We start from the raw sequence: 25834 nt of genomic DNA on the forward strand, positions 1-25834 counted from the left end.
TGTAAAAGTACGCCACGGTGAGTGCTTAATGCGAGTCGTTTTCGACTGTCAGGACCAAGTCGAATCTGATTGTAGGCATCAGCCAAGTCTATCTTGCTGAAACCGTACCCACCACCCAACTTTGCATTAAGTCTTCTGGTAAGGGTAACGGGTGACGATGGGTCTCCAGGGAAGGGTTCACCGTGACTGAATAATCGCCACATATGCGTAACTTGGCCTTCGCTTCTGAAGAGTTTGAAGGCTTACGGACTGGAACAACCGGTGTGCCCCAATCGCAAAATTGAACTGGTGTCCATACACCACGTGCAATGCCCGAATCATAGGCTTGTGCTAAGTCCTCCTTTAGCGCGAAAGGTACAGGCCTAGGTTTGAGAAAAACAGGTTTAGCATCAGACTTAAAATCTATGTCTAGTTCATAATCTCGTAAGCACCCGAGTTCAGGCTTAAAAACATCTTTGAACTCGTCACATAAGAGGGAGCATGCTTTCTCCAGACTCTTATCAGGCTTGTCGTATGACTGGATACTCTGTAAAGTAGAATAGTTAGACAGAAGGAATTTATCGATAGAAATTCCTAAAGACGAAATTGCATCACGACCTAGCAAGTTCAGTCCTTTGACTGTCGTGACTACAAAAGGAATATTATCTGACCTTCCCGTGGAAGGACAAGTTACCTGGGCCGTGAAAGAGCCCGTGATTGGTACTAGATTGGAACTGCGACACTGGTGCTTGCAATTGAGGTGCGCCTACCCGAGTCCAGACGTCGCTGGAAAGGAAATTTCCATTTGTAGCAGTGTCCAGTTCTAAGTGTGTGGTTACCGAATTAATGGAGATCGGTACTTCCAACTTTGAGTTTCGAGGTTTTCTGCAAGAACTAGAAAGCATGTTAATTTCCTCGATACAATTTACCTTAGAAGGTTTAAACTGTCTAGCTTTCTTTCGACAAACACTCTGTAAGTGTCCCGTAATATTGCAGAAATGGCAAGTGGCTTTCTTAAACCTACAGTCATTGGCGTTGTGGTTGGAATTACCACAACGATAGCATTCTTTATTTTTAGAAGTAAAGAAAGTACCTGTAAGTTGCCTAGTTTTTGTAGGTTTGCTGATGGTCCTTACTTTCGCAACTGGTGCTGGTGGAGTGCCGTAAACAGTTTCTTTGGCCACCTTGGCTGCCTCTTCGGTTTCTGATGCAACCTCCACCGCACGTTTGAAAGTAAGTTCATCAGCTCTGATTTTGAATAACGCCTTAAGCACAGCCTCGTTACCTATTGAACAAATAAAACGAGTACGTAAAGCTTCGTCCAATGGATTTGAAATGGACGAGAAGTCACAGGTGGCAGCTGCCTGGCGTATGCGGATGGCTAGTTCTTGAGCTGTTTCCCCGGGCTTGCGCTTCATTTCGCTCCAGAAACGGAATCGCTCCCTCACGATGAAGCGTTTTGGGTCGAATTGTTGAGCCATGTAATTTGTAATTTCCGTCATGGTGAGATCGTTGACTTCTTTTGGGTTTGTTTCCTGCGCAGCCAAATTTGTTAACATTTTGTAGATTGTAGGTGATTGATTGGTGAGAAAAACCTGCGGCATTTTGTCTTGTGCGACTGAATGTGCTGCTACAAAGGTGTTAAACCTCTTCCAATAGTCTGCCCACAGTTCAGTGGTGGCTTCGAACGCTACGAACTTAGGTAAAGATACCTGTTGTTGTATTGTTGTTGGCTGTGATCTCGCAGTTTGGGCTCGTATTTCTCGTAGTTGTTCTTGGTGGCGCCTTTCTTGTTCTTCTTGACGTTCCTGGTGACGTTCTTCTTGTCTGGCAATTTGCTCCTTCGTCTGACGTTCTTGGTTGACAATTTGTTGTTGCAGGACTTCGATCAGTTTCTCCATGTTTCTAAAATCCTGTAGAAATTCTGTAAAGATCCTGCCGACGACGCCAGTTAAATGTCTGTTGTATTTCCAGACGTTTAATATAAAATAAACAATAATAATTGTAGCGATAGCCAACCAAGTGAGAAAACCATTTACCTCTTATTACTTACTGATTCAGTGTATAAAATCAACGCAATATATAGTAAGAAAGAAACGCAAAACAATCAACTGAGGAACGTGGTACAGAACGCTCAATTGATTACACGCGCAGTGCGGTGGTAATCAATTCCAACGTCTGTACCAGAAAACGCTGAACGGTGATTATGTAGTGACGCTGGTCACGAGTTACATATATTCAACGTAAATAGAATGACGACTATAACAGGGTTTGAGTTTGGACAGGAACAATCTTAAGTCTCCCCGTTTAACTAGGTCAAGACGGTTTCTTTCGTTATCAAGAAGTATGATCACGGCACTGAAAGTACGCTCTACCAAGTATGAAGTAGGAAAGGCAATGATAAAAATTTTGAGCCGATTTCACACGTGAGGGTATTTCTCTTTGATTTGGTTCTGTAGCCAGAACGATTGATCCGAGATATTGAACTTCGGTTTGAGTGCAAAATCGCTTTGCAATGTTATCAGTTCCTCCTCAAGAATTCCATGTTCGGAAATATCACAGAATGGGTCGATTATCCAGTCAGGGATTTCTAACTGGAATACATCCTGGAATCGAACTCCTATGTCTTTGTGTACTTCTTGAAGATGATTGCTGTACATCTTTACATCAACATCAGATATGCTTCTGTCACTGGTATCAAGTTGATGCAAACTTGAGAATTGGAAAAATTCTCGTCTAGCTAAATTTCGCTGATACAACACGAGCTTATTACTGAACCATAAAATACCACGCTGTAAGACAAAAAGTGTAAGCGGTGTGACGTCACGACTTTGCAGAGCGAAGTCGTTCAGCGAGCGAGCGAAGTCATAGTTTCCTGAATCTGAATCAAATTGATACTATTTTATTAACTATTTAAAATGAAATCAAATTTTTCTGAAGTCTGCACTCTGTTGAAATCGTTCTGGCTGTTTCCTGAATTTGAATCAAATTGATGTTATTTCATTAAATGCGATAAACGATTGTAGTTTTCGAAATACGTTTTCTGCAGCAAGGACATGTAGCTATTTTTTGTTCACAATTTCGGCAGCAACATAAATCTCCGCATGGTAGAACTTTGTAGATGTGAAGTATCGTGCGTGGTGGTTATAAAACAATCTATTTTTCATTACAATGAAAGTCCTAAATATACCTAAAGCATACACTTGAAGATCATAAAGGTTTATTAACATTATTTTTATAATGTTTCTTACTCAACCAACATAAAAATATCAATCTCAGAACACATTAATTAATGTAGTGTTGCTGATTTTAAACCGTAGACCTAGGTTTGTTACATTTCGCAAACTTCCGAGGACAACCCTTAATTTTTGTCAGTCTGATTGTAACCATTTTTTTTTTTTTACAAAGCTTCATTACATTTTTTTTAAACGCTTTAGCAGGTTATTTAACGGTGCTTGCGGTTATTTAATGTTACATGATACCTTTGTGTCATCGCTTCTGTTTCATGATGCAGCGCACTGAATGTTTTAATCGCGTAATTGTTTTAATCTCGTAGACGTTCATAATTGTCTTGCCTTAATTTCTTTCATTACAATTACATTACCTAGGATACAATACATATGAGAGCTTGTAAATGACGTGATTTTAACTATGTTTCATCTTCGTTTCGAAGTACTGCCATAATTATTATTACAATCCAACTCCTAAACACATCTAAAGCATATACTTGAAGATCATAAAGGTTTATTAACGTTATTTTTATAATGTTTATTGCTCAACCAACATAAAAATATCAATCTCACAAAATATTAACTAATGTAGTGTTGTAACATTTACGACTTGGTTTTATGATGTTTATTACAATTAAATCACTCAATGATAATAACATGACGATGCAACTCAATACACAACCACTAAATTAAGACAAAGAACCTTCTGCTTTGGTATTGTTCAGTTTGGATTTGTGTATAGCTTGTCAGGTTCATAATTTAGCTAAGCATTTGTTTGATAAAGATCATTGAAACAGTGGTGTTTGGTAATCACGTGAGGGTATTTCTCTTTGATTTGGTTCTGTAGCCAGAACGATTGATCCGAGATATTGAACTTCGGTTTGAGTGCAAAATCGCTTTGCAATGTTATCAGTTCCTCCTCAAGAATTCCATGTTCGGAAATATCACAGAATGGGTCGATTATCCAGTCAGGGATTTCTAACTGGAATACATCGTGGAATCAAACTCCTATGTCTTTGTGTACTTCTTGAAGATGATTGCTGTACATCTCTACATCAACATCAGATATGCTTCTGTCACTGGTATTAAGTTGATGCAAGCTTGAGAGTTGGAAAAATTCTTGTCTAGCTAAATTTCGTTGATACAACACGAGCTTATTACTGAACCATAAAATACCACGCAGTAAGGCAAAAAGTGTAAGCGGTGTGACGTCACTACTTTGCAGAGCAGGCAAAAATATCAATCTCACAAAATATTAACTAATGTAGTGTTGTAACATTTACGACTTGGTTTTATGATGTTTATTACAACTAAATCACTCAATGATAATAACATGACGATGCAACTCAATACACAACCACTAAATTAAGACAAAGAACCTTCTGCTTTGGTATTGTTCAGTTTGGATTTGTGTATAGCTTGTCAGGTTCATAATTTAGCTAAGCATTTGTTTGATAAAGATCATTGAAACAGTGGTGTTTGGTAATCATTGATAGTAATTTTAATAAATATAACTTACCTGGAAATTAAATTTGTTGGTATGATGTCACTGAAAGCTTGTAAGAATAAACAACGTTACTTTACTCAACAACGTCCCGGAACAACTTTTTCAAAACAACGTTAATCTTGTTATTGTTTGTTTGTACGAATAAATTTTACATTTTTATCTTAGATGATGCTAATACTAGCTAAACAATCAACATTCCCTTTATGCAATGAGACCACCCGAATGAACAGCTATAGAACAAATTGTTGCAACATATGGTTTGGTTTTGAATCTTTATTCTCTGACTCATACCCGCCGACTTCCGGGGGGGGGGCCGGGGGGCGGCGCCCCCCGTAAATTTATGGTTGAGGGGCAACAAAAATGGCTATTACAAGTGGTATTTCGAAGATAAAATACTTCGCGAAAGAGATTTAGATCATTTAAACGGACTTAAAGAATGCCGAAAGCGAAAAACAGCCTACGTTGCTCTTGCCCGCAAAACAGCAGCCGATCGCATGGCTTTCTCTGGAACGTGAATTACTACTGAGATGCGCACGGCACAGCACGCCAGGGCTCTCACAAATGAAAACCAGAAAATCCCTAAAGCTATGTCAGAAAATCCCTATATGGCATGAAAAATCCCTAAACGTAAATAGCGTGTTATGTTGGATTTCGAATGAAATGTAGCCTACCGTTTTTCCTTTCATTCAATCGTTTCAACACTATTTTTAGTTCAGCATGTACTGTATACATTGCACAATGCACATGCACACAAATGTATCATATGACAGCTACACTTCATTGTCACAACATCAGGATAGTCTTTCATTAACAAGGCAAGTGCACTGTTGTCTGCCAAACATTACGTTAATTAGTAGTGTCAGATGAGTATCCGACAATGTTGCACATTGGTATGCCTTTGTCATTCAGTGACTGCTTGATTGAACTATATATGCCTTCTGCTGTGACATTATTGAATTCTACAAGGTCAAGGAACTGGGTTTTAACACACATAGCTTCGACATCGCAAAAGACTACAACAATGCCCACTGCCCAGCTGTTTTGCGGATGAAACATCGGTAGTTTCCTCCGGTATGATGCTGAATTTTGTCTTTATTAACGTACACTACATATCAGTTTCTCAGCGAAAAATAAACCAGTTTCTTGTCTCACATCATTCAACATTGGTGCACTTTGTGGCAATAAGTTTCACTCATGATGAGGCAAATTTTTCCGCTGGGTTAGTAGGTACTCTTGACTGTATCAGCGACAGTAAAGGATTAGTCAAGGTGAAAGGTAAGTTATAAATTCATGCAGAAACACTGCTTCCAGGTTTTAAATAGGTTAAGCAGTTTCAGTTACTCTTTAAAATTTCAAATAAACACAAACAAGTTGGCATAATCAAAACTTGTTCTTTTTTCAACCTGTTTTTTTTTGCCTGGTTTAGTGGTGCTGCCAGTGGCGTAGTTAGGGAATGTGCCTCCCGGGGCGGATTCAGATTTTTCCGCTCCTTCAAGAAAATTTTTCGTGTACTTTTGCATTATCAAAAAAAAAGTCTTGTCTGAAAATGCCACCCCCAGACGTGCCGCCCGGGGCGGTTCGCTCCCCCCCCCTAGCTACGCCACTGGGTGCTGCTGGTCAACCCTGAGCCACTCGTCTATAAGCAAATCATATGGTATCTGGTGTACCGGTACTGGTGTAGTGACGAAAAAGGAAACAAAAAGGCCACTTGCCACACGGAACAAGTGACGGTGACGTGATTTCAAAAATCAACTTCATATCATATAAAATGAATAAAAAAAAAGGAATTTAGCCTACTGGTTAGCAAATTATACAATACGATTTGCAAGGGATTGCGAAAAATCCCTAAATCATCAAAATCCCTAGATTTGTCCCTAAAGGGGGTTAAAAGTTCCAATTTGGAACTAAATCCCTAAAAGTGAGAGCACTGCAGCACGCTCACAGGCACACACAGCTTATTTTCCCGCGTGTGAGGAGCAACTTCAAAGTCAAATACGGTGAGGAAATTTCAAAGTAGAGCATGGAGCAACTTACGCTGCTGGAATAGTCACGCAACACTATTCACGGCAATAATAAGTAAACACGCTAAATTGGACGCGCTATTTTCAACGAGGTCTTCCCGGCTCCCGCTGTGAGATAAATTATGATTTAACAGAACGCATTGTTTTAATCAGTGAGAATTACATCGAAAACTGATAAAAAAAAAGGTATTTAATGGTCTTGGTCGCAGAGCCAGATATCGCCTGCATTAACGACGTCTCTTACCGCTATTATCACCTAGCCAACCTGATATTGTTTTATGCGGCCGCTTAGGTTTGATATCGACTTCAACGATCATGAAATGTTTAGTAATAAAAGCGACTATATTCTACAAGCAAAAATAAAAAAATTGATCTCTTAAAACAGCTCTTTCTGCTGTTTTGCATATTGCTCAACAAGTGCATAAAGTTTAGAATTGACAAGAAATCGTTAAATTTGAAAATTAAGTTTGAATCACTTCACTTCGGCCGACGCCATTTCACACTCCATAAGCTACGTCGGCAAATGATTTTGCCGCTGCAAAAATGCGTTCATTTTGAAAACTGCTGAGTTGGAGACAACAACTTGTCTCATGCATAAGTTGAACCTGCCTTTTTGAGGTGAAAATCACTTGCGAACATTTCGACCTATACTCGAGTATATACGGTATTCGATAAAAGACTATAAAAACTTTCGATAAAAAAACAGAAGAGAAAACACTTCGCGTTGTTAACGCTTTGAAGGTAAGTAATTAGCAAAACGAACGAAACGTGGTTAATAAAACTGATAGCCGGTTTCCACTTTTTTTTAGACTTAGGTGTCAATGTAAACAAAACAATAAGCTTAATCAACGACTATTTTAATTCAGTAAAATAGCGTTATGGTTATGACGTCACCACTATTCTCGCCCCCCAAAGTTTTTTGAAAAGTCGGAGCCTATGCTCGGACTGACAAAGCCTTGATACGTTATTCAGGGTAGTTTCACATACTTGTAGAGGCTCTTGATTTAGGGCCGGTTACCGAGATTGGCAAAGTAAAGCTTTCCGGCTGTTGAAGTGTTATTGCCGGGGAATTATTCCATTCACTAGTTGCTGCTGAATGGAGAGCAGTCCTGAAATGCGTTGCTCAAGCGCACACGCCGAGAGTCGAATCGCAGCGCCGCTTGATCTTGAGTCGGGCACGTAACGACTGAGCTAACGGGCAGACAAATATTAAAACAGACTTAATGTAAGAATTTTTAGATTGGTCATGCTTACTGAGCACTTGTTTATACCAAACTAGATTGACCGAATGGTTAAGATGTTGGTCTTAATTACCAATGGACTAACGTCCGCGTGGGTTCGACTCCCAGATCTAGTATTTTGATTTTGGGTTTATTTTTAACGCATAATTCGATTTATTTTGTTTCTTAACATCACTTCAGTTGCTTGTTCACACGGTTGTGATTTCTTTTTTCTCAATCATAACAAGATTCCTTTTTCACATAAAACCATAGAAAATTAAAAATTTCCAATAAGTCACCTTTTGTTTGCTTAGATTCCAACATAAATAGATGAAAAATCTCTTTACCTTTGATCCATTTCACTATTTTCTGTCAAACAATTAGGTTTTGGCAACACTTTTGCAACAACTTATTCGGTTTTTACGTGTGTTCTGGCTACAATCTACTCATCACGAGTTTATTTATAATAAAAATGGCGGATAAAAGTAAAGAAACTCAACTTAGAATGGTGTAACCTTCGTAGTTTGCGATATGCTTGTGCCTACAAAATGTCAATTTTGAAACTGAACCAAAGTTAAATACATATAGCAACAACATTTTACTTGTTTTTATATAGCGATACCAAAAGTACAAATTATTTCCAACCATATAACACCACCCATTTGTATAGAATCGACATAGCCCATTTTTTAAACAAGGCTGAACACGATTTATATGAAATTAGCGACTTATTTTAAATCGATCACAACATCGTTTCAAATTGGTGGCAGTTAAGTTGTTTTTTTTAGTTTTTGGTAAATGTTCATTTATTTACATCATGTAAAGGTGCATTTTTTTTCATTTCACTGTGTTATTATTTGGTAATTTTTTGCAAATATCTCAGTCTTTTGTGTAACTTTAAGTGTTTTGTAAGATCAAAACAAAAATCAAGCAATCTGATACATTTCATCGTAGCTTTTGAACAGGTCTAAACCGGTTTCGATGAAAATATGCTTGAAAACACATGATGATGCTTTATTAAATGACTCACGTGTATCAACCACGAGCCAAACCAGTTGCAATAATTTTGTTTAACAACATCAAAAAACTTTGTGTTCGTAGATTTTAATAATTGTTTGGTCTGTAATCGACTTTACCGGTTTTTTTACCATCAACTTAAGTTTAAACATAAGAAAATTGCTTGAACACTCTAAATTGCTTGAACAACTACACACCAATGACGCTAATTCATTCAACAGAACCATTAAGTGAAGATTTGTTTATCATTATTCGCAACTATTTCCCACTGTCTTTTCACCATTGAACCAGTTTCTTAGACTTTCTTTTGTCGTATGTTAGGGGAGGGTGGGGTAAGATGAGCACCTTTTTGCTTAAGTCGCTTTTACAAAAGAACGGTTTGTTTTGGAAAATTTTAATAGGGTAAACTTAAAGCACTAGTGAATCAGCTACATTTTAGATTGAGTTTTATCACCTTGCGATTTTTTTTTTTATATTGATACTTATTCGCGTGTTGCTCAACTTACCCCGGCATAAATTGTATGGGGTAAATTGAGCAATGACCTGGGGTAAGTTGAGCAATTCGATTAAGTTGAAGCATTCCCCTGTCAGTTAGTTTGTATAATTGCGAGGCATTATGCTTCACAACACTGTTTTTTTTTATCCAATACGAACCTAAAAGACACAAATTCAACAGTTCAAACATTAAATAAGCTAAGGCTATTTCTTTTAGGGTAAGTTGAGCAATTGCTCCAAGATACAGTATTTCAACTAGCATTGCACACTTTACCCCATCCTGATTTTTGTGACAAAATTACAAATATTTAAAAAACTACAAGACTAACCAACCTGAACGTTTTATTGAATATCCTCACACTTTATACTTACCAATACAAAAAAACAGATTTGATTTACATAGTGTAACAATAAAGTTATTCAGTTTTTGGCAAAAAAAAAAAATTTCGAATTTTCGACATATGCAATATAATCTGATATAATTGCGTGCCTTTGTAAAATGCAATTGTCAGTGGACATAACAAATACATTGAGTGAAGTGGCATTATGAGTGATACATCCAGAATAAAAATAAAAAAATTCCGCCGACTCGTTTTTCCAAAAACAGGGGTTGCTCATCTTACCCCATTGCACACTTTACCCCAGTCTCCCCTATGTAATGTTTAATTCTTATAAATATGTTATTTGAACAATTTTCCGTTTTTATACTTATCCTCCTTTCAAACAGATTGCTTTTGAAGACTATACTTTATTAGTTTCCATATTTTAGTGAAGAATTCCATGTTTTATTTAACTCTCTATTCTTGCTCCTACATTTAAACTTATTGTTTGGGTCCTCTTGAAACTGCCTTTTGGTCACATGTTCCTGATGCTTTATCTTTATTACTCTATCTCACTTAGAATACATTGGTTTGTGGTTAGTCTACGTAATACTGACATATGGTTTTTGTACTAGTTTTTACTTCCATACAGTAGACTTATCCTTTTTATCTCCACGTAATCTTACAGTACAACTGCTTTCATTTCTTCCAAACACCTCTTCTTTAGTCTTTCTCTGATTTTATTGAATCAAAACTTAATAAGTTCACCAACTAGTCTTTCTGTTTTTACATGTCCATAGTATTTTATCACCACTCTGGTGTTTTTTCACAGATATTAATCCAAAGGTAAAGCTTTAATTTTGTGTTACATTTTCAAAATAACTTTAAAACAATTTTTTTAAGATATGTACAAAATATCATAAAATTGTGTTTGAACCTAAAAGCAAGAAAAAAAAAAATTATATCTATGCAATACTTATCACTAAACACAGATACAAAAGTGTTAAATCACTCAGTTTTGATAATTATTCTCTGTTATACAAAAATAATCTATTTTTTGCTTGAAAAAACGTTTTTTCGTTTAGATAAGTCACATATCTGTACACACCTTTCCACAGTGATTGTCTACCAAAGTGGTGCTTCTTCCACAACACTTGTTCGAAATGTTTGTGGTGACGTACTTGTATTTAATATGATTATGTTACGCTAACTACAAACTGTAAAACATTAAACCAGTCGTTCACCTCGGTGAAGTCGGATGGGCTACTAGCTTTTAAATTTTTATTGCGACAGAAGCAAACTAGGTAGGCTATTACTTTCTGTTGCAATCTGGACTGTATCGCTAGAGTCTAACTTTCCACAAGTTTGATGCTCAGACATTGCTGATTGTTCATTGTATGTGTGGAATGGTCGGAAGCAAAAACAGATTAAACAAAGCTTGTCGTGTTGTTTTTTTTTTTGATCTTTTTCTCACCATAAAGCGATGCAAGCAAGAAAACACCTGACAGTTTGCTACAAATCCCAATGAGTTTGTCAAATGACGTGCTTGGTCATTGTAGATATATCTGATTGACAATAAATTCGTTGGTTTAATGTTAAAATCCACAAAAATAACACCAACTGATTATCACCTAAACAATTGCTTTGCCGTGATGTTTCAGCTGAAACGATTGTCTGACTGAAGATATTAGATACCTAACTTGTGTCAATAGACGCACACGGTCGTTCTATTGATAACTGTAAAAACTACCAAACACCACAAATACATCCACTGGTTTATTATTCCCCATTACCTCCAATATTTAAAACAAGTGACCAGGGTTATACTATAATCAGAGCAAACAGCTGTATGACATTGAGGGTAGTAGCATGGCACTTTTTGATGTTTTGCATATAAACAAAATCTGCTTTCTGATTTGCTAAAATTTAATTTTCCTCGTTAGAGGATAAAATAGAAAGTTATACGGATGACTCTAAACCTAAAGTCTAAACGCTTGTGACGTTACAATGGCTTAGGTGCAATCATCACAATTAAGAACAAAACATTCCAGGAGGGCAAGGAGCCAAAGGGGACCATGGACAACGTGATGACTGCAGAGAAACGATTGAAAGACTTGAGCAAAAACTTACAGAGTTGGAAACGGATTTTAACCAAAAATTAGGTGAGAATTTATGTTTTTGATAAAAGTTTTTTAGCAGTTTTCATTTAGTGTGCATTCACCAAGGTACTTGTGAAAAGTTAAAGTGCCCCTGACAGGTTGGACCCAAGTATAGTAAATTTTCTAAGCATTTTCTAGCGCAAAATTATGCTTATAGTCCCGGGCTGAAAGTGGGTTTTTAAAGTCAACCTATACTGGAATACTGAATGGAACTTTTTTGTAGAAATACTTAGAGGGGTCCTATAGGAACAATTTTAGAGATGTTGCCACCTTCCAAACCCTGGGCAACATCTCGATTTCGTTCGGTTTCCAAAGTCAGTAAAATCCGAAAAATTTGCCAAGACAAAATTTGGAAAAAATCTCAATTGGTCCAAACATAGGCATGTTATATATCATTTTAAAGGATTTTTTGTCTAGATTAATAATATTGAGGTCTTAAAAGTTGTAATCACTTTGAATTTAAGTTATTTAAATTAACAATTCTCGATTTTTTTTTATAAAAAATCGTAAGAAAAAGAGGGATTTTGGAGAAGCATTATTTTGAAAAACTGCTGAACTCTTCTTTTTATTTAACAAAATACATAGTCATTCTTTAGCAGATAAAAGTTCTTCGTCGCTGTCACTCTCACTCCGACTATTGTTAACATTCCATTCATTTTCGCAATCGCTGCATGTACAAAAATCGGTAGGCTACAGCCAATTTTCGATTTCGAACAGGAACATGCTTTTGTGTTACATTTCGAAGCTGAAAAAAGAAAAGAGTTTTTCATGTTCATGATAATCCTTGTCTTTCTACCACTAAACATGGCAGTCAATTCATTCTTCTAAAAATGGATGGAGCAGCCAAACTGAAGGGTAAAACAATGAATTTGTGTATCATGTGACGTGACTATCGATCAAAAACCATCAGGTAATGATTTCGGGAATGAAGCCATTTGTTTTTTACCAATCTCCACCGATTTATTGACATTTACTTTAGTACCAGACAGCTGACCAGTATAAATGTTGCAAAGAGCACTTTCTGGATGGTTTGAAAAATCGAAAAGATGGATGCATGTTTCAAGAAAGTTTTGGAGCTTTACCTTGTCTGTAAGATCTGCTTTCATCCTTCCTTCTTTTTCTTCCTTGTTGGTTGGCATTGTACATTCTTGATTCTCTCTGATGGCATCCAAAGATTGGAGTACTTCATTGCATGAGTGTTGACTTTTGGCGTAGATTTGCAAGGTTCTTGGCTTTGTTGTCTTTCCGATGATTCCATTAGGACCTTTGCCGAACTTCATGTAGGAGGTTTCAATCATCATGTCAGTGACAGACTTCAGTGATCTGGGTGATCGGATAAATGGAAGTGGTGGATGTGAAGCAGCGGTGACAACAAGGGCAAGATTGGGCTGGGCAAAGTTCAGGGAATGTGGGAAAATGTTGTATGGCAGAAAATTTTCACTAAGGATGAACGGAAAAGTATATCGGAGCTGTGTGCGGCCTGCAATGCTATATGGTAGCGAGACATGGGTATTGAGAGAGAGTGAACTGGCAATCCTGAGAAGAACGGAAAGGTCAATGGTGAGAGCAATGTGTGGGGTGAAAACGAGAAGGGAAAAAAGGACTGAAGAATTGTTGGATATGCTAGAGATGAGAGAGACCATAGACCAACTGGCAAGGGCAAATGGAGTAAGATGGTATGGACATGTGATAAGGAGGGAGGAAGGAAGTTTTCTTAGAAAGGCACTAGATCTAAAGATGGATGGGAAGAGGAAACGCGGTCGTCCAAGAAGAACGTGGAAACAACAAGTGAAGGATGAGTTTAATAAAGTCGGACTGAAGGAGGAAGACGCAAGGGACAGGGTGAAATGGAGAAAAGGGATTAAAACAATTGCTGCGCGGAAACAATCGGCCACCCCCACTAGTGGGAAACAAACCGACGATGGATTATGATGATGATGATGATGTCAGACCAAATACCATTCCATATGCCTTCTCTTTGGCGCAGAACATGTTCTCCTTTCAAAAACTGGTCGAGGATTGTTGGTGGTAACCTTGACATTGTCAGCAGATAACATAACCCAAACCTTGCATAATTGATATGTCCAGCAGCAAAGAAGTAAGGAATCATTTGGTGACATGCATAAAGATGTAGGGGAAATTCTCCTTTTCGTTCTGCTCGTACAAACAACATCATAAGCAGAACTGGCCGTATCAGATTGCTAATCCAATGCTCAGCAATCATACTCTTCTGTGCTAAAAATTCCATTCTTTTCTCCAGATCTGCAAAGGAATATACATCATCTATGAAACTCTTAAGCAATTCCATGAAAGCAAAATGTAGTGCGCGCATGTTCATAGGGAACTTTTTACCAGTCATCATTTCGGTACACTTGCAAAAGCAGATTGTAACCAAGGGACAAGACCACTGTTTTCCATTAGAACTCCAACACATCCTATCAAACTCATTAACCAGTGCATACCACCAAGTCTTGGAATTATGTGGTTCCATCGTAAAGCATCAGACCAGATAACATCTAAAGCTACTTCGTAAAGTTGCTGATCCAATGTGAAAACAGTAAATCCTTGCCCTGATTGAACAGTGATTCTTTCAGCCTCATGCATCACAGTCAAAATTGTTGAGAGATCAGATGGTGTTTTATCGATGAGTGGTAAGTAAGATACCTTGGATTTTGGTTTAAACGAGATGCCAGATTCTCGCAGCTGCCTGCAATTATATCCATTGAAGTCAGGAGATAACTCTGATGCATGATACTTCTTAATAAATGAAAGATCGTCGCATCTACTTCTATTCAAACTCAAAGCTTGATGACACAATATCTTCAGTGGCAGAATTTGGTATTTGCAAAATGATTCTGGCATAAGGGGGTTATTTTTCCCCTTGAAATACTTCATTTCAGTTTCTTTCAGTTCAACACTTTTTAAGTTCTCTTGTTTCAGTCTCGGAATGGGTGTCTTCGACGGTTCAGATTTTAGTGTTGGTTGGGCAACGATTGTTGCCATATTGTGCGTTTGTTTTAAGCCATTTTGGGAATGAATATGTGCATCGAAGTTGTCTGTAATTTTTTGGATAAGACCATCTCTCGACCTAACTTCATTATCGTCGTTGTCACTTGATGCTGCTGCCGATATTTTGAATCTTCGGAATTCTTGATATGTAGATGTGATCCCGTACTCATGCAAGTGTTCAATCAATTTCCTGTCATTTGCTAGAAGTGAAAGTGCCAATTGTAATTTTGTGAAACGTTTTGTTACCACAGCGGTCAATATATAGTATGTCCAATCATAGCAGCAGGTAGGACTTCTTTCGAAAGTCGGAGATATATTTGACAAGAAAGTCATCAGAGTCTCGCTGCATTCATCCATGAGATTTTCGGGTTCAATAACAATGTATTCATTCTTGGAATGTGGCAGCTTACCAATCTCTTCCTTTACTTTATTTGAAAGGACACTCATTGACGAATCAGCGTCATCGTTTTTGGTTTCAGAAACAGCCTTTACCAAATGGGACGCTTTTCGCTGCAACATCATAATGCTTGCTACTCCTGGACAAGAAAAGACACAGATTTCTTCATTCATGTGATCCTTCAATTTAGTGATAAATCTTGATCGGTTATTCGGTTTCCTTCTATCCCTCCTTGGGCCCTATATATCAAGTGAAGCTCCAAAGATGACCATGATTTCTCTGGAAAGTTTCTAATTGACTTCGAAACGTACTTAAAAGCAGAGATCTCTGGTGAATTGATAGAGTTATCACGCTTTGCTGATGCGATCTCTTTGGGGTTCTGGAATAGCATTTTTTCTGGTACCTGTATAAATGACATAAACAAAACAATGGGCAATTAAAGACAGTTGCTTCATGTTATAAAGAAGGAATATTGCACCACACAGACAAAAACAAAGTTCAGAGAAGATCACTGCGCTACCTACCAAAAAAAGGCTGTACGCTGGTAGATATCACTATAACTTATTTCAAAAACTACACTGATACCTCGCCTCTGCTGCATGCAAGTCGCTACATGCACCTTCTATTCTAATTCTAACTAAATCTCCAGGTGCATCACCACGTTCCAAACATTGCTAAAACAAATATTATCCAATTTTAAATCTGCAAATATCTAATACTAATCTCTAAATATTACTCTTTAATCTCTAATTCAACCATGGCCAAATCCCAAAGAATTAAAAAAAGTAAATTCATTGACTTTGTATAAAGCAAGATTTGTTTTGTAACTCCACAAAACTTTTTCCAGACAACACAAAATTCAAATGCAATTATGCATACTTGAAGAAGTACGTCTTTAAATGATAGCTTTCCGTTTCCACGTTCGGCAGTTCTGCACAAGAAGCTTTTGTTCTTTTCCCATCTTTCTGGATGCTTTTTATCCTTTTCAATGTCACATGCTTCCCCACATATTAGACAATTTTTCTAGAAATCAAAAAATGTACTTGAAGATCGTTTGCTACGTTTCACATATGACGTTTCTTGATTTTTGTTCTTCCTTTTCAGATATCTCCCGATATGATTGTTTGATGTATAAGTAGGATAACGGTTTTGATAGTAATATAAGGCATTGCTTGAACCCAATGTTTCATGAAAGTGATCACCTCTTCTTTCGCTGCATTGTTTTACTTTTTCTTTACGTGTCAATGTCAATTGTGCCTCCACTAGCTTATGCGTATCAGAGCAATCCAATATATTTTGAAACATACAAAGGGATTCCATACTTTGCATATTATTATTTAGACAAATTACTTTTTATTTTCTGAAAAAACGAAAAGAAATAAAACGAGAAAACAAACTCAATGCACATATTCCAAACAAGGGTGATGAAGACATGCCATAGCAGTTGAGAATGCACTTCACAATGCAATACCATGTCTTCATGTTCTATTTTTACACAATTTGCCAACAAAATGAACAAATACTAATGGGAGAAAATATGATAAACTGATCAGAGTTTTTTGTGAATAACTGAAGACCTCAATATTATTAATCTGGACAAAAAATCCTTTAAAATGCTATATTAACATGCCTATGTTTGGACCAATTGAGATTTTTTCCAAATTTTGTCTTGGCAAATTTTTCGGATTTTACTGACTTTGGAAACCGAACGAAATCGAGATGTTGCCCAGGGTTTGGAAGGTGGCAACATCTCTAAAATTGTTCCTATAGGACCCCTCTAAGTATTTCTACAAAAAAGTTCCACTCAGTATTTCAGTACAGGTCAACCTCACCAGCCCCGGACTATTAGCGAACTTTTTAATCTTAACCTCGAAGCTCGACTGGTTAGGGCAAAATTTATACAAAACGACAGTTCCGCAGCGCCACCACAGGCGAAATTCCATAATTTCCCTGCTCTGGGACGACTTTGGTGGTATTACGTCATCGTGGGTGGGCGTTGTTAGCGACGGATGAAACTAATGCTTTCTAGATGTAATTGGTGGATCACAGTTTGGTCGGAGTTGGTACAAGCGGTTGCTTTTTTCAAAGATTTATTGTTTTTTGCAGTTTAATAAAACTGTACTGGATACGTTCCTACAAAACCTAAAATATACTTGAAGTGAAAAATGAAGAAATCGTACGAATCATCATTCATATTTAATTCATCACTATTCATAAATAAATAAAAGTTCTTTCTCTCTCCCTCATAATGTGCCTTCAGTTGGCCGTTGAAATCCGGTGTAACGGCCATCTGGACTTGAAAATTGTTTCGGATTCGCCAAACAATGCATGACGGCAGCACAATCCGATTGTTGCTTCCGAGAGCACCACCTTGTAGTATCCACTCCAATACATGCCTGTAAGCGACTAATTACCGATACTGCCTGCAAGGAAATAAAATCACTTCGTTTAGTGTGCATTCTTTAGCGTTTAGGGTATTAGGGTAATGGTATTAGGGTATTAGGGTTAGGGTAATGTAGCATCCTTACTCTTTTGATAGGTCTCCGTTTTCTCCTTTCGGTTTATTGTTTTTTTCTCGAGTTCTTCCGGCTCCTCATAAAAAAAAGTCCTCAGAACTGCACGATGTTAGTGTGCCTCAAAATCGGTCAAATTGGTAACACAGCTAGATGCGTCTTTCTTCAAAAGTTCTTTCGTCTATGGCACTTCATGGCAACATACACATTCATTGGGCTGGGACATAGACTCGCACCTGTGGCAAACGCACCACCTACAGTTCCCAGCACGCCACTCATTGCTGAGAAGATCCAAATCGGGTTGGTGGTGTTAACAAAATCATCTCCAGTGAAGTGAAAAGAACATATACGACTAGTTTTGTATGGTCCATCCCACTTTCGAACACTTGAAGAAAATTCAAAGAAAATGAAGGGGTGTACCAGCAAACATCTATAGGATTGGCCCATTCGATTCAACGGCCCATTCGATTGGGATTGGCCCAATCATTCTGATTTGATTCAACGTCTAATTAATTCTAATCGAACAAAAACTACCTGACGATCTCAATGAGGGTAAAACGGGCTGTCAATTTTTTTGTGATAAGTCACTATATTTGATAGAATTTGCTCTGCTTGCCTTTTTTGCTTGGCATTGAGCACTTTTTATAGTGTTAATAGTATTTAATAGTTTGTTAGAATTCACGTGTACATTTCCTCTTTTGCACCTTTAGGATTGCACTTGAAGAAAACTTTGACTATTTTCTTCTCAGCACCTTGTTTTGTTTGAAAGCATGAAAATATAGCACACGTCTTTGTCACTGACTCTGTCACATAAACAGCAATTTCCAGGCATTAGGCCTACCTCAACCATAAATTAAGTGTACTGTCTGTGAGATATTGCTGTTACACTGCAAATGGCTATAGCCAGATTAGGACAAATAAAAAATTATCCAAATTGTAGCCCTACAAGAGTTTAGAAAAACTGCAATTTCAATTGAATTGAGATGCTGTTTGATAAAAATAAACTCAATCTATTTGATCTAAACCTGATAGTAATAATAAGTTGACTTTTTCCTTTCGGTAATTCTCATTTTGCACATGCTTTAGACCAATAGAGCCCCACACATTGACGTTTTGGAGCAGTCGTACCATACCTTACCAACTCACCACAGAGAAAGAATGTATCCTTCCCACCCACGGTGACGTCACAGCCAGGTTGCCGTTTTTATTTTCGCAATTGAATGAGTGCCAGATTCGCCGAAAGTGAACGAAAGTTTGCAAGCGTGTAACTTATTAGCCTGTTGATATTTTTTACTATTTCCTGGTCAGGGAAGTTTGTTAGTGTCATCTCTTTGGTATCTTAGGTAAATTTAGCAAATTTATTTTCCTGTCAGAGGCACTTTAAGCCTTATTACATGACATGGCCTACTACATAATGATACATGATCAAAAACTCATTCAAAGATTCATTTAAAATAGCATTTGGTTTGGGTTAGGAAATGTACACGTGAATTCTGTTTTGTCGGTAAATCTAAATTTTTGAGTAGTTTTGCTGCATTCGCTGGTAAAAGTTGTTTTATTGTTGCTTGAAACTTCAGTAAGTTTTCAAAAGAGTCAAACAAATAAACGAGCTAGAGCTCGACGCCATTCATCAGACAAGTAAGCCTGGAGCTTCTTAAAGTGTCAATGATGTATTACAAAACCGTTTGTTCAGCAACAAGTCACTTGAAACTCAAGTAAAAAGAAAGCAATAACATTTCTGGCTCCAAAACTATTTCAATTACAAATCCCTAAAGCAAAGGTCTCTAACTCAAATTGTTTTGAGAGCAAAATGAATACTTGTTAATGAATTCGAAGGCCGTAATACCTTTTTACATTGCGAAACGTTAAGCCTGTTTCCCTGACCCGTTTCGGTTTTCTAAATTTAACGGACTGGCACTGCAGAGTTTTCAATCCGCACTTTCCTTCCACAGGTTTCTCGAATTTAACCTGGCTCCCGCATGTTAAGCTGGTGTACATCTTGTCTGGGTGCATCGCCACTCCAAAAACACGTCACTCCCCGCCACCACGGGTGTGGCAGGCCGGTTCTTTAAAATCTCTAACCTGGCTGTGTTTATTGTGGCTGAGTTCTTCTTGCAGTGTCAATTAGTATTTGTACCTGTGCGTTGTTGATGCTGATAAACCAGTTCATCACCGTTCAATGAACAAAATAACACAGTAAGAACGCAATAAAAAAGGTAGTAAAAACACACCAAGAACGCATCACCTCAAAAAAGAGATAGTAGTAAGAACAAAGAGATGGAAAAATACTGTGAAAACAAAAAAATGTAAACGGAATAGCTTGGATCTGGAGAGCAAAAAATCTTGCAACCGACTTTCAAAATGCGCGGAAAAACGATGAACTAAATGTCGCAAATAGGCTACCAAGGTTTCTATTGTGATAACGACACAAAAAGTGAATAGGCAATGTGATTGTGATGCAACAGTGCGGGTTTCTCACAAGCAATAAATGGCGCGACATTAGGCCAGCGCTGATAAAGCGGGGTATAGATTGATAGGCATTTTCAGATTTTTCATTTTCAGATTTTCAGTAATTTTGAAGTGAATTTAGCTTGTTAAGTGAATAGTGAATAAGAATAAATAAGTGAAATTTAATTGTTAATTACTTCAAAGTTTAAACATGCATCGCTGGTTCCACCAAAACGCCCTGGCGGGCAGCATGCGGCCTGCGGACTGGGTGTTCGAGACCCTTGCCCTAAAGGAAGTATTTATGACATTGCATAATGGACTGTAGAATTACATGTTCCAGTAATGTTTATGCATTTGTGCAAATATGATGATTACTTGTGCAGCTGTCACAGATACCAAAGGTCTGTAAAAACAAAGAATGAAAAAAGTTGTAGAAACAATAATTTAAACTGTTAAAGTAGTTTCGACAAGTTGTAGAACTATCCGCCAAAAAGACTGAAAAAGCAAACATCAAATTTAGACAAAAATTTGCGAAATTATTACGCTACGTTACTGAAAAAAAACATTTTATTTTTCAAATAAATATATTTTTTACAATAAACTCATTATTATCAAAACAGCAAGGAGAAGCCACAACTGCGATGATCTTTACCAAGATGGCTTCACTACCGATGGTGCTTACAACATTTCTGTAAATGGGCAAGTTATGGAGGTTTACTGTGAATTTCAGAAGCATGGCAGCAATTGGATGGTTTGTTGTTATAAATTAAATGTGATAAAAGGTAATAGGCTATGCCATTATAAAGGCAAGGCTTTTGGTTAGGCTACCAATTGACTTCCAGATGGAGTAATCTTTGAAGTTTTAAATATCACGACCTAATCCTTTCTAACATCTATCATCCTGGTAGGCATCCAAACTTTTCAGGATTCTCTTAACTTATGTTATGGATACTTCATTTTATACAGCCAGATTGCCCACAAGTTTGCCTAACAATGGTAAACCCGTTCCATAATGCTAAAATATTTGTAATAACAATTCCTAAAAAGAAAGAAAATTATGAAAAAATGTAATACGTCGCATTATGGTAAGTTACATTTCTTTAATGTAAAATTAGTCATGCAAAACTTCACTTTATTTAGTCCTTTAATCTCAAACTGCTGTGGCAACCGCACGAAAGTGCAACTGTATTTTTCATTGAGTAGGAGAGATATTCAAATACTTGTCATTAAACTGTGTTCAATTTCATCGTTTAGATTTTTCAAAAACGATTTTCCGGTGAAGTTGATTTCTACAGGAATTGGACTGACTATGTCGAAGGGTTTGGTGAAAAATATGGAGAATTCTGGCTTGGTATGGTCACGGCCACCTGGAAACGGTCTAATTTAGAGGATTCGGCAAACTTTTCCAGATTTTCCAACTGTTGCTATCTGTCTGAAAGATGTTTTTTTTTAATTAGTATTTCAATTGAGTCTCAACATGCATCACCAGGCTTTGAAAAACAAAGACAATTTGATTCAGAAAAATTCAGACTGTTAGCCACTTGCTAACAGTGTGTTTTAACGGTTTCAACTTACTTTTACTCATTTTTTTTTCTGCTTTACTAAGACAACAAAGGACTTTTATATCTTTGCAAGATAATAAATAGTGAAAAAATATTGTAAAATTTCAATCAAACAATATCAGTAGTGGTATTCAAAATCTGCAAAATGTAACAAATTAGACCACACCTCCAGGTAGCTATGGTGTGATTCATCTTGTTCAAATGTAACCAGAGTTTAATAGCACAGAGACCTGTAAAATACGGACTGCAGGCCGTACCTGTTTCTGTGGCCCTCGTTGCATTGTTTGAAAAACGTCAATAAACTCCTTGTTTTAGTCTTCTACTGTTAATGAAACCATGTTCTTGTTTCTAATAATATCTTAAGGCCATCTATTGGTAAGTTTGTTGTCATATTACTGTACATCCGAGATTGTTAAACATAAACTAGCTTACCTGGTTATGAAAGCTTACATTGTTAGAGTTTGATTAAAATAAATTCATTCTACTAAAATTTATTCAGCCAAATTCAAAATAACCACAAGAGGGAAAACTTTGTTTTTCAAATTTAAGAAAATAGCACGCAAATATCAATGATTCGTAGATTCATAGCACGGAAATATCACAAAAATTCACATTGCGCGGACGACTTTGCAATTTTCCACTCCACAAAGTCGTGGGAAAACCTAGAAGACACCTTGAGCCAGAACATAAAAACCATCTCAGCTTATCTCCAGAACTGGCGACTGAAACTCAGCGAAGCCAAAACTGTGGTAGTAGCTTTCCATTTACATAATCGGGAAGCTGATCGTGGGCTAAATGTTCAGAACAATAGAAAGTCTCTGTCCTTTTGCCGCGAACCAAAGTATCTTGGGGTGACAATAGACAGATCGCTCACATACTGCCATCATTTGGTGCCACTGCGCAAGAAACTGCCATCGTGCGCTGAGGTGCTCATGCATCCAAATAAAAATAAATGATCATTCATCCATCCTGCAATGAATCAAAAGTGAGAAAAACTAACTGGTAAAGGTGATCAGGTACTATGACACTTCCTCAAATGGGCGATCAACCTAACACAGAAAGCAATCATTAAGAAAATAAATCAATAGTTTTTTTTCAAGTCTAAACCTTAAACCATTTGACCAAGTAAACACTCACATCCTATAGGAAGAAAACCGGTTCCACAACATAAAGTATATTAAAAAAAATTTGAAATACTATTGTGAGTGTTTACTTGGTCAAATGGTTTAAGGTTTAGACTTGAAAAAAAACTATTGATTTATTTTCTTAATCCTGCAATGAAGATAATTAATTGTTTGTTTATTCAAGGTCTGAAAGATTTACATTCGATTTTAAGTACAGAACGTCACATGTTGAGAGTTGACATGGAGGACTGGGAAGGAAACACAGCATACGCTGAGTACAGGCAAGTAAACATGAAACAGAGTCTTAAATCAAATGTCTAATGTTTTTGTTTGATAGTGGAAATTATAGCGGGGATGTACAGCTTGCATATGGTTACTGCCCATGGCGCTGAAAAGGAGGAATGTAAAGGGAAAATGTTTCCAAAACGTTGAAGTTGTATCTTCATATGAGTTGCAAAGAAATAAAGAAAGTCAAAACATATTTGAATGAAAATTTAATGCTCTCGTTCATGCAAAATTACGTAGCTAGTTAGGACAATGACCTAGTCTTAAATGATTTTAAAAATTATAAAATTGCAAAAAACGTGTTTGAAGCTTGTATGTCGTGTCATCACATCATTAATGCTGGCTTGTGCGAAACACAATTAAATTATTTCCATCCAAGGTGCTTTTTCTGTTCCAATGCATGAACCCTCACAAAAACTTAGAAAAGAAAACAACGCACTTTCGACTCATTTTCGTATTATAACAATCAGGTAGATTTCTGTAATCCTTGTATTTTCTTTCACAATGCAACGTTTCATTTTTAAACGAGGAATTAACTTTTAGCACTTTCTTAGTCATCATTTTATTATAGATAACCTTAAAACTGTTTATTTACTTCGAGTTGACTTTAAAACTTAAATATCTTATATAGAGAGGCATTTAGTCAAGTACATTTCAACGGATTGTGAAAATTACAATTTGCAACTAAATAAAGCAAAGTTTTCATAGCTTCCTTATTGAAGCACACCCCCACAAAAGCAAAATTAAACATTCACTTTTTTGGATTGGGATTTTGTTGAATCTCTAATTGCAATCTCAAAAATGGATGAATGTTCAGAAAGATTAATTCAGAAACTTGATCTTTTTAAAGCAGTAAAAAAAAATTGAAAACAAAGTGTCCTGTAAATAGAAAAGAGAGCCTTTGCTTCAATTATCACGATCTCATCAGTGCAGTGATAACCAGGGCCGGATTTGGCTGATGGGGGCCCGGGGCACTTTTTGATGGGGGCCCCCGTGCAAAAAAATTTTTGCTTCTACGGCGCGAAAAACCACCTCTGCGTCTACAATAGCGTTAATCCAGCACTACACTGCACAGCATTTTGCAGAAACTTTAAAGGCTGAAAGAAAATATAATAATAGCCCAACACAAAATCACATTTTTTCCACATAGGGGGGCCCGAAGCACCTGCACTCTCTGTTCCCCCTTTATATCCGGACCTGGTGATAACTAGGCACTAAACACATTTAAGTGAAACATAACAATTTATCTTTACTGCACTCATGAGCTAAAGAAGTTTTATTTTGAAAAATATCAATTTTTTTATTCAACTGCAAAAGATCAAAAAGTTTTTATTACACAAACATAATTTGAAAAAAACTGCTTTGAAGAATGAAAGTTTAGTTGACAATATAAAATTACAGTAGTTGTTGCTGGTGATACAAAATAAATTGCAGCCTACACTCTTTACAGCGTTTCTAACATAAAGCTTAAACAGTATGTTAACGCAGAATGTTTTCAATTGGAAATGAATCCACAAATTATATCTCAAGGATTGAAGGCTACAGTGGAAATGCAGGTTGGTGTAGATACTATAAGTATATATATTTATATTTACTATATATATTTACTATTTACTATATTATACTATATATATATTTACTATTTATTATATATATTTACTACACAAAAATTATTTGGTATACAGTTATAAACGAAGTAGCCTGCTTGACGATATACCACATCTGGTGAACTTCAGTGAAAACTAGAGTTGTGTCGATTGCGTTGGTTTAATTTCACGGAAAAATTCTAAAGCTTCAATAAAATTCCAATAGTTACATTGCAATGCAATCTGCATCTTTTACAATATAGATTGAGAGAATCGTGATTGAAAAGCATTATACTATTGCGCTTGACGACTCAGCACGCTTAGTATTGAATACCAACTCGAAAAGTAATAGGCTAGTATATTTCAGTCGCACTGCGTTTTGTGTATGCATGTTGCAGTGATATCGAAAACTAATTAAATTGATTTAGCCCATCGTAAGTATTATATCATTTTATTTTTAGGTGATTCTTTGTCCTATCACAATAATCGACAGTTTTCCACAAAAAATCGCGACAACGACAATTCCTCTAGTCATTGTTCTAGAACATTCTTTGGTGGTTGGTGGTATCATGCTTGCCACCGCGCAAACTTGAATGGAAAGTACTTGAGGGATGGAACCATAAGCGGCAGAGGAATGACGTGGCGTCACTGGAAAAACTCATATTATTCGTTGAAGAAAAGTGAAATGAAAATACGTCCTGTACAACAATGAACTCGAAATGAACACAGACATGAGACTATCGCAGTATTTGAAAGGTTATAAGGGGTTGTAAATATAACCACACGCCAAAACTTTTGAAAAAGAAATATTTACGAACTAAAAATGAGCCTAAAAGTTTCTCTAATAACAATGTCAGTGTTCCATCGCAGAAGAGTTAAAGTTGCATTATTACGTACTTACAAGTGTCAACTGAAAGCGATTCGAGCTAATAAAGTGACAGTCAATTGCACAAACGTGTCAA

At 36.8% G+C, this 25834-nt stretch overlaps 1 protein-coding gene across 1 annotated transcript in view; it reads left to right on the top strand.

Moving 5' to 3' along the window:
* Positions 1–25834, top strand: part of LOC145766828 (microfibril-associated glycoprotein 4-like) — a 43199-nt gene that overhangs the window by 6615 nt on the left and 10750 nt on the right. The window contains exons 2-6 of the mRNA XM_082578532.1: positions 11841–11951; positions 20936–21066; positions 21570–21666; positions 23186–23282; positions 24775–24842. Of these exons, the coding sequence (XP_082434658.1) occupies positions 11841–11951; positions 20936–21066; positions 21570–21666; positions 23186–23282; positions 24775–24842 (504 nt within the window). The remainder of the gene's footprint in view (positions 1–11840; positions 11952–20935; positions 21067–21569; positions 21667–23185; positions 23283–24774; positions 24843–25834) is intronic.

The sequence above is a fragment of the Aplidium turbinatum genome, chromosome 3 (genome assembly GCF_918807975.1).
Source record: "Aplidium turbinatum chromosome 3, kaAplTurb1.1, whole genome shotgun sequence".
NCBI classification, from domain to species: domain Eukaryota; kingdom Metazoa; phylum Chordata; class Ascidiacea; order Aplousobranchia; family Polyclinidae; genus Aplidium; species Aplidium turbinatum.